Below are 15,383 nucleotides of genomic sequence, written 5' to 3'. Positions count from 1 at the left end.
TATGAGTTAATAACTATAATATGAAAAGTCATCATATTAAAAGAGCAGAAAGATGGAGTCTGGAGTTATAAATGACATTGATAAGTTAGGCATAATAGCATATACTTATAATCAGGTGGAGACAGGAGATTCAGGAAAGTGAGAAGTCTAACCAAGAAAATCTTAGAGAGAACTTATCTTAAAAGTAAAATGCAAACAAAAGGGCCAGGGGCCTAGCTCAATTGGTAGAGAACTTGCCTTGCAAGTAGGAAGACTTGGATTAAACTCCCAGTATTAAAGGAAAGAAAAAAGAGAGGGAGGAAAGGAAGAAAAGAAGGAAGGGAGGGAGGAAGGAGGCAGATAGGAAGAGAGGGAAAGAAAATAAATGTTTCTACATAATATAAATTAATTCCATATTTTTCTATTGTTTTCAGATTTTTGTTTTCTGTATCTCTTCCCTCTTCATGATGTAAGTGGATAATTTTAGGTGGGTAATTGTTTCCTCTTAGCACTTTGATACAATTCCATTATGTTCTTAGATTCCAATATTTCTGTTAGAAAGACACTGTAATTCTTATTGCCCTTTTAAATACTTTTCTCTAGCTACTTTTAAGATTTCCTCATTGTCTTTGGATTTTAACAACTCCAGAATTCATGATATCCTGCTTGGGTTTCATAGCACTTTTTTTGTTTTGTTTTGTTTTGGTGATTGTGAGGCTTGAACTTGGAGCCTGCATTCTGTCCCTGGGCTCTTTTGCTCAAAGCTCTACCACAGTTCCTCTTCTGGTTTGCTGGTGGTTAATTGGAGAGAGTCTCACAGACTTTTCTGCTTGGGCTGCCTTTGAACCATGTTCCTCAAATCTCACCTTCCTGAGTAGCCAGGATTACAGCTACCAGCACCCAAGTAATAAAACTTCTTGGATCTATTATATGATGTAGCTGTTAATTTTAGAAAATTCTTACTATCTCTCAGATACTATTTCTTTCTCATTCCATCTCTCTTCTAATACAGTCTTTCCATTGTCTTTCATATGTTTTCTGCCTTTTTATTCTTTTTGTCCTTCTACATTTTGCCTGGATAGCTCTGGTAGTCCTAGAATTCTCTTCCATAAAAGATTTTAATTGACTAATGCAAGTTGTCATTTTCCCCTTAGTTCTTTCTTCATATTTCTTGAATGTCTTGTATCAAAATACTCATAGATTTGAGGGAGAGAAAATGGGAGAAAAACATGGGAAGGGGTATCAATGTTCAAGAAATCATGTACCCATTGCCTGATAAATGTGACTGTAACCCCTCTCTGTACATTGCCCTGCCAATAAAATATAATTTTAAAAAATACTCATAGATTTAAATCTATTGCATGTTTCATTTCTCTTCATGTCAGAAGAGTGGACCTTGTTTGTTATTTGGGGTTGCTTTGTATTCTTTCTGAAACTTTTAGCTATCATTTGATAGTTATATCTTGTTACAATCTAAAAAAAACAGGAGTCTGCTATGGGGGACACTCAGACTAGGGGCAAGCCACTTTTACCCACAGTGGATTTATTCAGGGATTAAGATGTCTCAGAACACAGTTTTGTCTTTATGAAGGCTTCCCTCCCTGTCTAGGTGTTAGCTCCATTTACTGTCACAATTGAGAGTGTGGAATGTTTACTAATTCTCTTCTTCTCAAAGGGTCCTGAACTCCATGTTTTATTCTTTTTCCTGTCCTATGATTCTAGAAAAAGAGTTTTCAGTGTGTTGCCCACTCAACGACTGCTTTTCAGGTTAGCTTATGACTGGACTAGAGATGCAGTACCCACTGCCAAATCCACCTCTCTCTGCATCTCTGTCATTGTATATGAATACAGACAAATTGCTTCAAACAGCTTAGCCGGTTGCTATATCAAGTAGAACCCCAAGTTTTGGCAAATAATTTTAATGTAAAAATTATGTTTTGTTAGAAGTTGGCCTCTTAATGATAAGAATAGAGATTTTCTTTAAAAATTAATTCATGAAACTGGGTATGGTGGTTCATGCCTGTAAGCCTAGCTACTCAGGAGGCTGAGATCTGAGGATCTCAATTCAAAGTCAGACAAGGCACGCAAGTCCATGAGCCTCTTATCTCCAATTAACCACTAGAAAACCCAAAGAGGCACTGTGGCTCAAGGGGTAGGGTGGTAGCCTTGAGCTGAAGAGCTCAGGGACAGCACCCAGGCCCACAACCAACAAAAAAATTAATTCATGTGTTCAAGGACAGATACAAAGCTCTTTAGAATGAGATGACTAGAGTCCGTTCTAATTATGTTTCTTAAATTGAAGCTAGATGTGGTGGCAAGTACCTATAATTTCTGTTATTTGAGAGACGAAGGTAGGAGAATCGTGAGTTTGAAGCTAAACTTAGCAAAGTTAGTGAGATCCTATCTCAAAAAACAAAATCAAAACGAAGAGCTGGGAGTATAGTTCAAGTGGTAGAGTGTTCGCCTAGCATGCACGAGGCCTTAGGTTCAGTCCCCAGTACAACAAAAAGAAAGGGGGGCGGAATTCTAAGAAATGTGGTGAAAATTGAGGTACTAGTGTCACTGAATTCTTTGAATGTCAAAATTCCCTCAGGAGCCTATAATAAACTTTAAAATATCTCAACTGATAATTATTTTCTTAAATAATTTAAAAGCAAACATTAGAAGAGACTTTTAAACTTTTTTGTTACATCACTAGGTTTATTCATTTTTTTACAAGATTTTTGCCATCTGACAGATTTACAGCAGCAATGCTTCTTTGTGAGATGGGTAAATGAGAGTCATCCTTTTTTTTTTTTTTTTTCAGCTCAGGGCCTGAGTACTGCCCTTGGGCTTTCTCCAGGCTACAGCTCTACCACTTGATTGAGCTACAGCACCACTTCCGGCTTTTTTTCTATGTATGTAGTACTAAGGAATCGAACTGGGGTCTTTGTGCATGTTAGGGAAGCACTCTACCACTAGGCCAAGCTCCCTGCTTGAGAGTCATCCTTTTTTTATGTAAAGACATGTAGCAGCACATTTCCAGTCAGGATTATTTTAGCAATAAATATGAGAGCTAGGAGACTCTAAACTATTCCCTTAGGACTATTTTTGCTCTTGGAAACCTTTTTATTTTTTTTATGCTGTTACCAGATTGTGAACTTAGGGCCTCATGCTCTTACTTGACTTTGATGTTCAAGCTGGTGCTCTACTACTTGAGCCACAGTTCCACTTTCAACATTTTGGTGGTTAATTGAATTATAGTCTCATGTACTTTTTTCCCTTAGGCTGACTTCAAATCTTGATCCTTAGATCTCTGCTTCCTAAGTAACTAGATTTGAAGGTGTGAGCTCCCACACCAGGCTCTTGGAAGTATTTGAGAACCCAGTTTCAAGATTTCCTAGATAGGAAAAGATGCCACAGTAGGTGTGTCCTATGAGAACTGTAATGTCCAGGAAACAACAAACCTGAAAGAGAAAGAACCTTCAATACAAAGTCAATTAGGGCATTATCATTTAGTATATGTCCAGATGACTTGAGCCAATGATCCTATCTTACACAATGATCCTATATTAATTAACCCAACAGAGATGCTCTGAATACAAGTCCTGTAGGCATCATTAATATGGATGGAAGATATGGATTACCACATGTCCCTACAAAGGACAGAATAAGCACCCAACTAGACAAAGGCTGAGGCAAGCACACTCTGCTCTATTGGTCTCTTCTACCTGAACTCCCAAAAGAGAAACATTTCATCTTATCACTACCATTAAGTGACCAGCAAAAGAAGGCCAAAAAAAATTACCCTGGCAATGTAATTGACTATGAAGTAAATGGAGTTGTTGGTTTTAGAGATAGAAAAGTTAATTATTCCTGATGGCTTTGTGTGGGCCTTTAGTTTTATCTTGTCTTTATGGGATAGAAATCGGCAGTCTGGAGGGCGATGGCTGTGGATTGTTCTAAATAAGTAGTCTGTGAGTCCCTTTTCTGGATTTGCTGCCAATTCCCTCTGTGAACATGAACGTGGGTGAGCATTGCTCAACCTCTAAGCTGTTGCCTCTAGGCCACTTTCATGGCTTCTCAGAGAACTTGCAGTTTGGTCTAATGGAGGGCATTACAGATCAGCCCAACGTAACAGGGAAGCAGGAGTTTCTGATTCTTCATTAGTGATCTTTGGGGGAAGACAACAGAAATCTGAGAATGGATTTGGGTTTCATAATAACCATGAAGGTACATTTTCTCTTTACCCCATCATTCCCAGGGAGCTTGGAAAGGAATTGTCCTTAATTATCATTCATTTCTCTAGAATCTGCCTTCTTACTAGCTAGTCCTACCATATGATCTCCCCAACAATGCCATAAATAAATAATCAGCAGGATAGTTAGAGGGATTATAAGGACAAAGCAACAAGACTCATGGACCCTTGTGCAAAAATTTAAGAAATCGGAATGCATTTCTTCTTCAAAACAATTTCTACCCATCAGAAAATCATTTTAATAGATTTTTTTCACAAGACTTTATTGTCACGGAGAAAAATAAACATAAAGGCAAATACTCTATTTACAATGTGTCTGATGTCCCATAGGTATGGCAATTATCAGCTCTCCCAGCCACATCCAGTGGTCTTCCATCAAACCCCATTCTTTTCACAAGGGTCATGGTAGAAGGCAATGTCGCCAGGTCGCTCTCTTTGCCAACCAGTCACACCTCTAAGCTCTGGTAAGGTTCTTCCAGGCCCAATGTTTCCCCAATGTTCCTTGCTTTCTGATAAACCCCTCCAAAGACCACCAAGTTGAAACCATTATTTAAAAAATCACATTTCTTTCAACTTCCTAGAGCACAGGTCTCCCTTTCCAAGTGGTTCCTGCTTGCCAACTTTGACACATCTTGTAACAATAACTGCTATGAGCTGCATTTTATGTGATGTGAGACAGGTGTGCAACTGTTGAATACATGTCTCGGGAGAGCTTATTAAAACAGCTAAGCCAATTAACTCTCATGGAAACACGTAACCTTTTCCAGGAAACTACATCTGAAGCACAGAGCTTGTGGGAACAAGTCTTTGGGGGAGGAGGGAGGAAGGATGGACTTTGATCTCAGAGCCCTTTTCCCCAGGGTGAGCCTGGCTCATGGTTTTGCAGGACTATGATAGTGAGTGATTCTCTTCAGATAGGAGGCTGAGGGAGAGAAGCTGGAGCACAGCTCACTGCTGATGGCTGGCCTTGTGCACAGGGAAGGACACATTATGTGAGACACAGCTTATTCCTTACAGCTGAGTCTTGATATTCAGCTAAACATCACCCATTGAGCACAGACAGTAGCTGGCTACTAGGAAAAAAAGGTGAGAGAGAGAGAGAATGCCATACTCAAGTTTGTGGTCTGCTAAATGAGGCCAAAGGTAAAATTTTAATTTCTTTCTGTATCTTTGGATCAGAAAACAATCTCTAGTTCACTAGTCCCACCTCTGACTGCTACTGGAATTGTAGTTCTGGTATGCCTCTTCCTGAATCTTCAGGCCCAAAGCATGCTGGAAGAAATACTGGTATTGATGAAATAATGGTAGCTACAAAGATGTCAGCTTGTCTGCTTGTATCCCATTGTAGGGGATTTGTTCTAGGACCTCTGAGAATTCTAAGATACATATTTAAGTCCTGATAGGAAATGGCATAGCATTTGTGTGTAAACTGCACACATCTTCCTGAATACTTTATGTTCTATTTCAATTACTTTCATCCCACACAGTGTAAATGCACATGGTTTTAAGGGTTGACTAATGAGGTTTAGAAGCGTTTAGAAAATGGAAACAACCTGAACTGCTTTTCTTGCTAAAAAAAACCGATGCATCCTTGAAAAGAAGTCAGAAAAATATACACAAGCAAAAATATACATCAATATTTAAAATTACACCCAGTGGCTACTATTTTTTATCACTTCAGTGTGCTTCTTATCATGCCCTTTTCTATATTTCTCTATATATGCTATTGCTTTCTATCCTGAAATAGAGTAGTTCTCTTCACAGTGTTTGATAATTCATCAGAATACACTTAAGAATGTCATAATTCAGTAAATCCTCTACGGTACTCAAAACCAAATCAATGGCCAAATATGTGTCCTTTTAGGCCTGGATGTGCACTAAACACTGTGTTGTAATGTACTGCAGTTTAATCATATATAATAGTATATAGTGCATATAATAGTATAACAGTATATAATGTATTATAGTATATGATATAGCACGCATCTACAATCTAAGTATATAGCATATTGCATACAAAAATATCATTGAAAAATATTTAATAAAATCTGCAATATATCAAAGCTAATCTATCATATAATATCACCTATATATGATAACAAATGCTTATATCTTATCTATCTTTACTGCTTGAGGAGATGTGTCCTTGTTGATAAACAAGAATGTACAATACTTAATAGGACTTAGGGAATTCATTAGCCAGAACAAAATGAAACAAAGCTAACAAACAAAAAGGGTTTTTTCATATTTTTTCTTGTTTCATTAAAAATTGCCTTTGTGGAAAACATTGTGAAAATTTGATCTTTTAGGTGTTATACCGATATAATATATAAAATTATTTATATAATATTTATTATATATTATTTATACATTGTTTTCTTCTAAATGCATAACGCACGATGTGTAATTATCATTGCTTCTATTGAAGGTAAGACTTCATTGCAACTTGAGGACGCTAATGGAAATCCTGGAGTTATGGTTATGGAACATGTTCCTCATCTTGACTCCTTAGCCTCTCCTCACTCACATCACCCCTCATCCCCTCCTTACCCATCCTTAGGGAATATGAGCTCACGAACTTCTTCAGGGCAAACAAACCCTTTCAGGCCAAAACAGATCCTTCATTAGATGATGTCATATGCAATGCACTTTTCAGTATTACACTTCCCATTATTGTATTTTTACATGTATTTGAATTAAGTATTAGATGGTTATGTCTCCTTCACTGAGTGGTAGGTTCTTAGGGATAAGAGTAGAGGGTGAAGACCGCCCATATCTGTTTTAGCTCATGGTTATCTTTTGTGTTTATTTTTATTATCTTTAGCTGTACAAAAGAGTTGCCATTCAAAAAAAGTTTATGAAGACAGTTTTGATCAATGTCACCCCTTTCAACATTCTCATGCATCCCTCCGTCACTTTTCTGAATTTTGTAGGATATGCATTGAATTCTTGATGCATTCGCCTCATGTGTCTTCTGAGAGCTCATCCCAGTCTTTAAAGATGTTTCATGGAGAAATACATCTGCCATGATCTGTAAGCCATAGAAGTGCATCCCTAGACTTCTCTTCAGGATATTCTAATCACCATAAGGTATGCAGCTGAAAAACCTGAGCTCTTCTGGCCACCACACCATCTTGCAAAAGAAGACTGGATATGGTTAGACTGCTATGAAAACTTTTTATGCTGGAGCATAAAACGTTGCTTCTTCAGGTAGCAATCCAGAGAGTCAACACCTCCTCAGTTTCTCTGTAACAGAAATGGCTGTCGCCTAGAAATCTTACAGAATGCTTGAGAAGATCTTTTTCTTTTCTTCAGAGACAATCTCACATTTGAAATGTGAATTCATCATCTTTTTCTTGCTGACACAGACAGACAACACCAGTGATGCACAGCTTGCCAAAGTTACTGACAAAGGAAATGATGTAACTTGCTTTCAATCCAGAGTCTTACTGAATTTTGACTCAAATCTCCCCTTGCCAGACAACATTAATTGCAGCAAAGGTTTCCGCTGATACTTTGATGAATTCTTAATGCATTCACTTTCTTTGATAAATAAAAATCAGTGAGGTAACAGGTATAAGTGTGTTAGCACAACAAAAATTTCATGCAATCCTGATCATGGTAATCTCATGTATTACATGAGTACAAAAACACGTATATGTTTGGGTGTAATTTCTTGAAATGAGGTCTGAATTGTTTTTGAGGTGCTGGGGATAAAACTCAGGGCTTCACCTATGTAAAGCCAGCTCTCTACCGCTGAGAATAGTTTTGGTCAATTCCTTAAAGAAGTTCTTAATTCACGAGTGTTAGAACCAGAAATCTAAACACTGAGTACATGCATCTCTAAAACCTGTACTGGATGGAAAGAAGGTTAAGAGAAGCTCAGACTCATGATCAGTACCATCCCAGAATGACCATGTTTTCTGCCAGTAAGGGGCTTGAACTCAGGGCCTGAATGCTGTCCTCAGATCTCAGCTTCCTGAGTAGCTAGGATTATAGGCATGAGCCACCAGCACCCAGCCATACTTAGCTTTAATCCTTTGCAGAGCCCTGCAAGGCACCGGTTCCTGGATGATTTACAGTCTGCAATCATTTTCTGAAGCACATTTTTCCCTTCACAATTTGATGGTACTATTGAAAAGGACAGGGTCTCCAGACAACATTAAATGTCTCAAGACTGGAGGTGGAGCAGGTTGGACTCTTCTCCACTGAGCAATCTGTCAGTCTGTGGCTTTAGCCCTGACAGGAAGACTTGAACTATTGCCATTTCTAAATTGCACTTCTAAATATTAACTTAATGGTGAGACTCAGAGTGTCATAACACAGCTCACCAGAGAAATGAAAGTTTCCAGGTCTCTTCAAGGGGCCTGCACAGTGTCCCATGAGTAGAGAAGGAAGAAGAGGATTGAAGATGAAAAATAAAATCAATTCGTATTTAGAAGTAATACCATTACACTTCACTTACTCATGTAGACAAATGAACACATATTGGGCTCTTGGCTGAGGCTGGAGTGGACCAATGTTGAAAGAGAAAAGACAGCAATGGCCATTAATCCTAGCAGGGGAAAGAGAGGATATCAGGATACAGCTGGGCAGCTGAGACAGCCAGCTCTCGAAGGAGTTTTGTCTGAGAAAGCCAGTCTTAAGGGACGAGGCATAGTCTAAGAAACCAGATTTGTCATCCAGCCTCTACCAGAACTTCAGCGCAGCCAGACCTTGATTTAACCTTCATTTAAGTCACTGAGGAAATTGGAGGGGGCTATCAGTTTAGCTCCTTTCTTCCTGATTGTTGAGAGGAGAATGGATAACTGATTTCAGGACAGTTTTATCACATCATATTAGCTGCTGAACTGTGAATCAAATGACGTAAATGGACTCTTCTTGCCCTTAGGAGCTGTTTTCGAAGAGCAATGAGATATTTGACATATGAAATAACTTGGAGATCTGTTAGATATTTGGTGATATGTAAAGGTTCATGATAAATGAAATGGAAGGATTCATTACGAAAGGTGGCCCCCTATTTGCATTATGATAATATTCACAGTGGTATTTAGTGGTAGTGTTTTAGGATGGCTGATCTCTAAGGCTACATGCTCATCAATGCCTTTCCTGTTCTGGTGCACATGGGTCCCTTATGCTTCTAAGAATACCTAAGAATAACCTCAACGCACAACTATGTTTCTTAGCCTTAGACTGACTTCCATAATGGGGTTGACCCCTCTGCATAGGCCACTAGATTTGTGTCTTTCATCTAACATCCAACTCCATAAAAGACTGCACCTCTTGGAAGCCCTTGAATGATTCCCTTAGTCAAAACAATCTCATGTCAGCCTAGATGACCATTGTGGACAGAATCCCAATTGTCCTCTGAATTTATGCCTGAGTCTGACTTAGCACAGCCTACTGTCATCTTCCTGCACTCACCTGTAGGATGCCTGTAGCAGCTCTGAGGCAGATTTCATGCCCCCGCTACAGCTTGGCTGTGGGACTGCTTACTGTGGTCTCCATCTGTCTGTGTTCTAGGCTGGCACACCCTTGCATGCCCTGAGCAGCACTCCATGTGGCTTAGACAGCATCCTCCAAACTGCTGAAGGCTCATGCCCTCGGTGTGAGCCATCTGTGACTCAGCCTTGACATTCATTCTCTCCACACTCCCTCCCCCATCCCTGCCAGACCCCCTATCCCATAATCCTCCACACCCTCAGGATTTTCTCAGCTGCTACTGCCCTTCCACCCAAGCCAGTGAGATGCCATCAGCTTTCTATCTCCCATCAGGCTGCTGTTCGGTTTTCCTTTTATTTCTTCTAGGTCTCCCCTGATAGCAATCATTAGTATTATAGCCTTACTAATTAGGGGGAAAGTGCCTATAGTTTTGCACATGGAAAAGCCAAATTGCTTACACCTACCAAATGAGTGAGTCCCAGAAATGGGGAGAGGATGGTGAATTGATTATTTTGTTAACACTGAGTCCTTCTGATTGAAAGAATTCAATCAGGATGAGTCTGTCCCATGGATTTCTGAAAGGAGCCTATAAACTATGCGTAGGGTAAGTTTACTACTTACCTTATCACAGTAAGTAAAATAGCTCTGTTTCTTAATGACCTCAGGTGTTCAGAAATCTTATAACAAAAGACTTCATTGAATGCATTTCCATAATGTGAGTGGTTTGAATTATCTTTTCCATATTATCTCTTTTACATATCCAGAATTTTTCCCATGAAAAACAACAAAAAAATTGATATATTGAGACAGTATTTTTGTTTTTAGATCATGGGGCTTGAACTCTGGGCCTGGGCACGGTGTCTGAGCTCTTCAGCTCAAGGCTACAGTCCTACCCCTGAGTCTGGGCATTGTCCCTGAGCTCTTCAGTTCAAGACTACTACCCTACCCCTAAGCCACAGTCCCACTTCCGGTTTTCTAGTGATTAAATGGAAATAAGAGTCTCACGGTCTTTAGTGCCTGGGCTGGCTTTGAACCGTAATCCTCAGATCTCAGGCTCCTAAGTAGCTAGGATTACACGCATGAGCCACTGTGCCCAGCTTGCGACAGTATTTTTGAACAAAGGGAATCAAGAAATGGTATTGTTTCTGATCTGATGTTAGAGACTTCAAAAAAAAGATCATTTAATATGTGCCCATAATAGTTCTTACGTAAAGATCCCACCTTTGAAACCATGGCTTGGTCTTGCAGTGGGACTATTTCACTCTTTTTCCTCAGATATCCCCTAGTGTTTTGAAATTTGGACAACTGGAGCCCGCCAGAGACCAGCACACTTACCTGGCCAGTAGTACATATAGACCTTCCTTCTGGCCTTGGTCATAGTGATCCACAGAGGTTCTGACCCATTCCACCAGAGTGGCATCAGACTGTCTCTATTGACCCCAATATCGAATGACTTGTTGGTGCTGGGATCCCACATGTAATTCCCGATCATCTGGTGGACTTCACAATGGCGGCCTGGATGGGTGAGAGGGGCAAGCCTTATTTTCAGATTATAAAAGTTATTCATAGAACAACATGAAATTCTTCTTTTGTATTGGATACTCCTTCCTTTGACTGAATCGGAAACACCAACAATCCAGTCAACCACTAGCTGGTTGGTGGTGCCGTTTGGTATGAAGCTAACCTGCCCAGTCTGCGCAGTTTTAAACACTGTGGACAGCTTGTGCAGCATTAGGCCTTCTGTTCCTGGCTTGAGGTCTAAATACAAGTCAGCGTGGAAATGCAGATTCTATGCTAGCTGGAGTGCAGGCTCTCACTACAGACCTCCTTCTAAACACCTCCTCCCACCAGCTCGGAAATCCAGCTGTTACCCACTTCATTCTCGCCCTTCTTGGATAAGTGCAGTTATTGCTTCAGTACTGAACCTATGACATTTGGAACAGGATGGTTAAAAAATAGATTCGACTTTGTTTTCTGCAGAAAAACAACCCTCCTAATGGAGTGTTATATAGAAATGAGGGGTGGACACAGCTTAGTCCCAGAAGAGAAGGCAAATGCTTGGACTCTTTTGAAACATTAGGCTTCAATTATTTATTTTGGAGCAATCTGTTACATCTTTAAAGTAAAAATAACACAAACATTGGCAAGTACATCAAAAATTGCTGTAATTTTTGTGAGCGTCATTTGGCACTAGGATGAAACCCACTTTGCTGAGCTCCCTTAATCAGAGTGGCTTTTTTGTTGTTGTTTGTTTACTGTTGTTTCTTCTTGTCTCTATACCTCCCAAAACTTTATTTTAAACAAACAAACAAATACAATTTGGAAAATTTGGGCACCAGAAATAGCATAAAGGAAAAAAAATCTTATATTTAAGAAAGCTAGGTATTCCATGAACCATGTTTTAAGTTTAAAGCCCAAAGAGCTAAACAAAATAGTTTTTACTCGAAGTTGTAGGACTAGTTGTTTTGTTTTTCATCTTAATTGAAGCTTTTCCATGAGTACTAATTAGATTAGGACATTAAATTAAAATCTAACAGTTTCTCCACTAGCAAAGGAAATTGAACTCACTTTTATTAAATGTATATATATATATATATATACATACATCTCTCTTTCTACACACACACACACACACACACACACACACACACACACACACATCCATTTTGTACTGTGGTAAGCCCAGAGATTAAAATTTGAATAAATAATCCCCATCACCAAGTAGCTTATGATTTCATATTCAACTAGGCAGTTTTTTATGCCTAAAAGATATAGGCCACCTAGAGCTGAGTCTGGGAAAGGAACCTGGTTGCAGCTGTAATTTGAGAATCACACCCACTGTGTGCTGCTGAGTGGGTGAACATGTCACTCGTGCCCACCCCCACCACCATACAATGTTCTAGCTAATGATCTAGTTAGAACATGCTTAGGGATACACTTCTTTTTGGCCTAACTCTATTATCTTATTTTGCATATGAAAATGGGATCACATAACATTAAGGGAACCTCTCTTATAAGTAAAAGTCCTTATCTCTTCCCTTTATTCAAAGTTCAGTATTCCCTAAGGGGAAACATTTTTTGTCATCCTGATGATGTTGCTTCCTGGACCCTTTCATTAGGCGAGGGAATCCACTGGGTATAGCCTCCTGGACAGACTGCCCCAATGATGCTCTCTACCGCCCTCCCAAGGTCAAGCAAGGCATTTCACATGGGCCTGGTATGCACAGGCTCCAGGAGAGTACAAAAATTGGGAAGAGGTAACAAACAAGATCAATGACCTAAAGAGCCTCTAAGTGAATCACCAGGTCAGGACCAGAAGGTCTAGGTAACAAGCATGGCGATGAAGAGTAGGGTTGTTTTCACAAGATACTATGTCCAAAGAAGTACAAAACAATTGCCCAAATACTACATATCAGCTGAGTGCTGTTGGCTCACATCTGTAACCCTGCTACTTAGGAGATTGAGATTGAAGAATTGTAGTTCAGAGCTGGAGTTTGGCCTAGTGGTAAAGTGCTTGCCTAGCATGCACGAAGACCTGGGTTCAATTCCTCCGTACCACATACATAGAAAAAGCTGATACTGGTGCTGTGGCTCAAGTGGTAGAGCTCTAGCCTGGAGAAAGCTCAAGGACAGTGCTCAGGCCCTGAGTTCAAGCCCCAGGACTGGCAAAAAAAAGAAATAATTGTAGTTCAAAGCCAGCCTGTGGAAGGAAAGTTTATGAGACTGATCTCCAATGAACCATCAAAAAGGCAGAAGTGGAGTTGTGAAACTCACTTCTGCTTCTCTGCTATTTTCTAGATTTAAAAAAGTAGCACTGTGGCTCAAGTGGTAGAGCACTAGCCTTGAGTAAGAAAGCTCAGGGACAGTGCCCAAGCCTTGAGTTCAAGCCCCATGACCAACAAAAAATGATTATGAGGATCTTCCTGTAAATTGTAGAACTGTATATGACTAATTTGTGTGTGTGTGTGTGTGTGTGTGTGTGTGCACATGTGTGTGTTTATGGGCATTTCCTTTCTCCCCCTCCTCTCTCTCTCCCCTCCCTCTTCTCTTCTCTTCTCTTCTCTTCTCTTCTCTTCTCTTCTCTTCTCTTCCCTTCCCTTCCCTTCCCTTCCCTTCCCTTCCCTTCCCTTCCCTTCCCTTCCCTTCCCTTCCCTTCTTCTTCTTCTTCTTCTTCTTCTTCTTCTTCTTCTTCTTCTTCTTCTTCTTCTTCTTCTTCTTCTTCTTCTTCCTCCTCCTCCTCCTCCTCCTCCTCCTCCTCCTCCTTCTTCTTCTTCTTCTTCTTCTTCTTCTTCTTTCTCTCTCTCTCTCTCTCTCTCTCTCTCTCTCTCTCTCTCTCTCTCTCTCTCTCTCTCTCTTTATTATTGCCTGGGTAAATAGATGAAGGCTAAAAGAAACCAACAGAACAAAACAAACCACAATGTGTTCACTTCTGCAGCCCACAAGTGCTCTTTCTCATATTCCTGCCTGGCCCAGAGCTATTTTTTTTTTCATGTCTGCAACTCTTCCTAGTTTTTCTCTGGTTTGTGCTTTCTACAGAGATTTCCTATGGTTTGGTTATTTGGGACATTTGCTCAAGGTGGTAAGAGCAATATTCCTGACTCCCTCGCAGCAGAGATCTGAACTGGTTGTCAGATCTGAGGTAAGCAGTGTCCACTTCTGTTCTTCTCCTTCAAAGAAGGGCTTTGTGGGAGGTTAACATCCACATCCATGCTTGTCAGAGAGAGCTCATGGAATAGTTTACATCCCTAGAGCTGCTGCACAAAAGGAGTGGGGTGTGACATTTCCATTTAATATTCCAAAAAGTCTTACTCAAATGTATTTTCCTAGCACGCCCTCGTAAACTGCATTGTATTACATGTTCCCTCTGCCTCCAAAGTGGCTGGCCTTCATATCACAGAAGAAAATAGAGGACATGTCCATTGTGACTGCAATTGAAAAGGCCTTCTTCTGGACCTCATTTAATGAATCTTTTCTTAAGTTGAATCAGACTGATTGGAGTCTAGGCACAACTAGGCTTGACCTTGAGTTTCTCTCTCTGTGGCCAGCGGAGTCCAGTCTGAGCAAGAATTCCAGGGAGCTGGTTCAGGGACACTCCCCCACTATTGTTATCTAACCTCCTTTATATCTTGTCAGTCCCACCTGCCTTCAGCCAGTGTGCTGGTGAGTGGGCCTAGTTACAATTCCCTTTTGTCCTGGTCTTTATACTTAGTAATTTTTCATCTACTGACTCCCAGTCTGCTTTTCAGCAAAGAATCTCCATGTGTCTTTGCCATTCTTGTGGTGGAGCCCATTTCCCTCTCCCATGCAAAAGGCCACTGGGATGGGCCTTCAAAGAGACTCCCCTCTTGAATAAAGCACTCCTTACAGCTCCACCGGGGCCCAGGCACCACTTTTCTTTCTTTATCCATTGGATCTATAAAATTACTAACTCTTCTTTTTCTCATTCTTTTTGAACATTAAATATTTACTCCTTTTGTAGCTTCTTCCTTTGTTTATTCTTTGGTTTTTAGTTCCCTCAATTGCGCATGCTCTGTCTTCAGAGTAGCAGTGTAGGGGGTAGGAGTGGAGAGTGGAACCTTTAAAAAGTTGGTCCTAGTGAGAGGTAATGTGGCCTTAGGAGGGGGCATTCTAGGAAGGGAATAATGTAGCTCCCCTCAGACAAATTAATTCTCAGAAGAGCAGATTGTTATAAATTGAAGCCAGCCCACCTGCTTAGCCCCTTCTG

General features: G+C 40.2%; 1 protein-coding gene across 1 annotated transcript in view; it reads right to left on the bottom strand.

Moving 5' to 3' along the window:
• Positions 1–15,383, bottom strand: part of Enpp6 (ectonucleotide pyrophosphatase/phosphodiesterase 6) — an 81,716-nt gene that overhangs the window by 35,236 nt on the left and 31,097 nt on the right. Inside the window, exon 2 of the mRNA XM_090353774.1 lies at positions 10,994–11,173. Within this exon, the coding sequence (XP_090209900.1) occupies positions 10,994–11,173 (180 nt within the window). The remainder of the gene's footprint in view (positions 1–10,993; positions 11,174–15,383) is intronic.

The sequence above is a fragment of the Megascapheus bottae genome, chromosome 20, assembly GCF_031878675.1.
Source record: "Megascapheus bottae isolate mThoBot1 chromosome 20, mThoBot2.hap1, whole genome shotgun sequence".
Taxonomy (NCBI): Eukaryota; Metazoa; Chordata; class Mammalia; order Rodentia; family Geomyidae; genus Megascapheus; species Megascapheus bottae.
The sequence above is the reverse complement of the archived record's forward strand: the minus strand, read 5'-3'. Positions and strand labels throughout refer to the sequence as shown.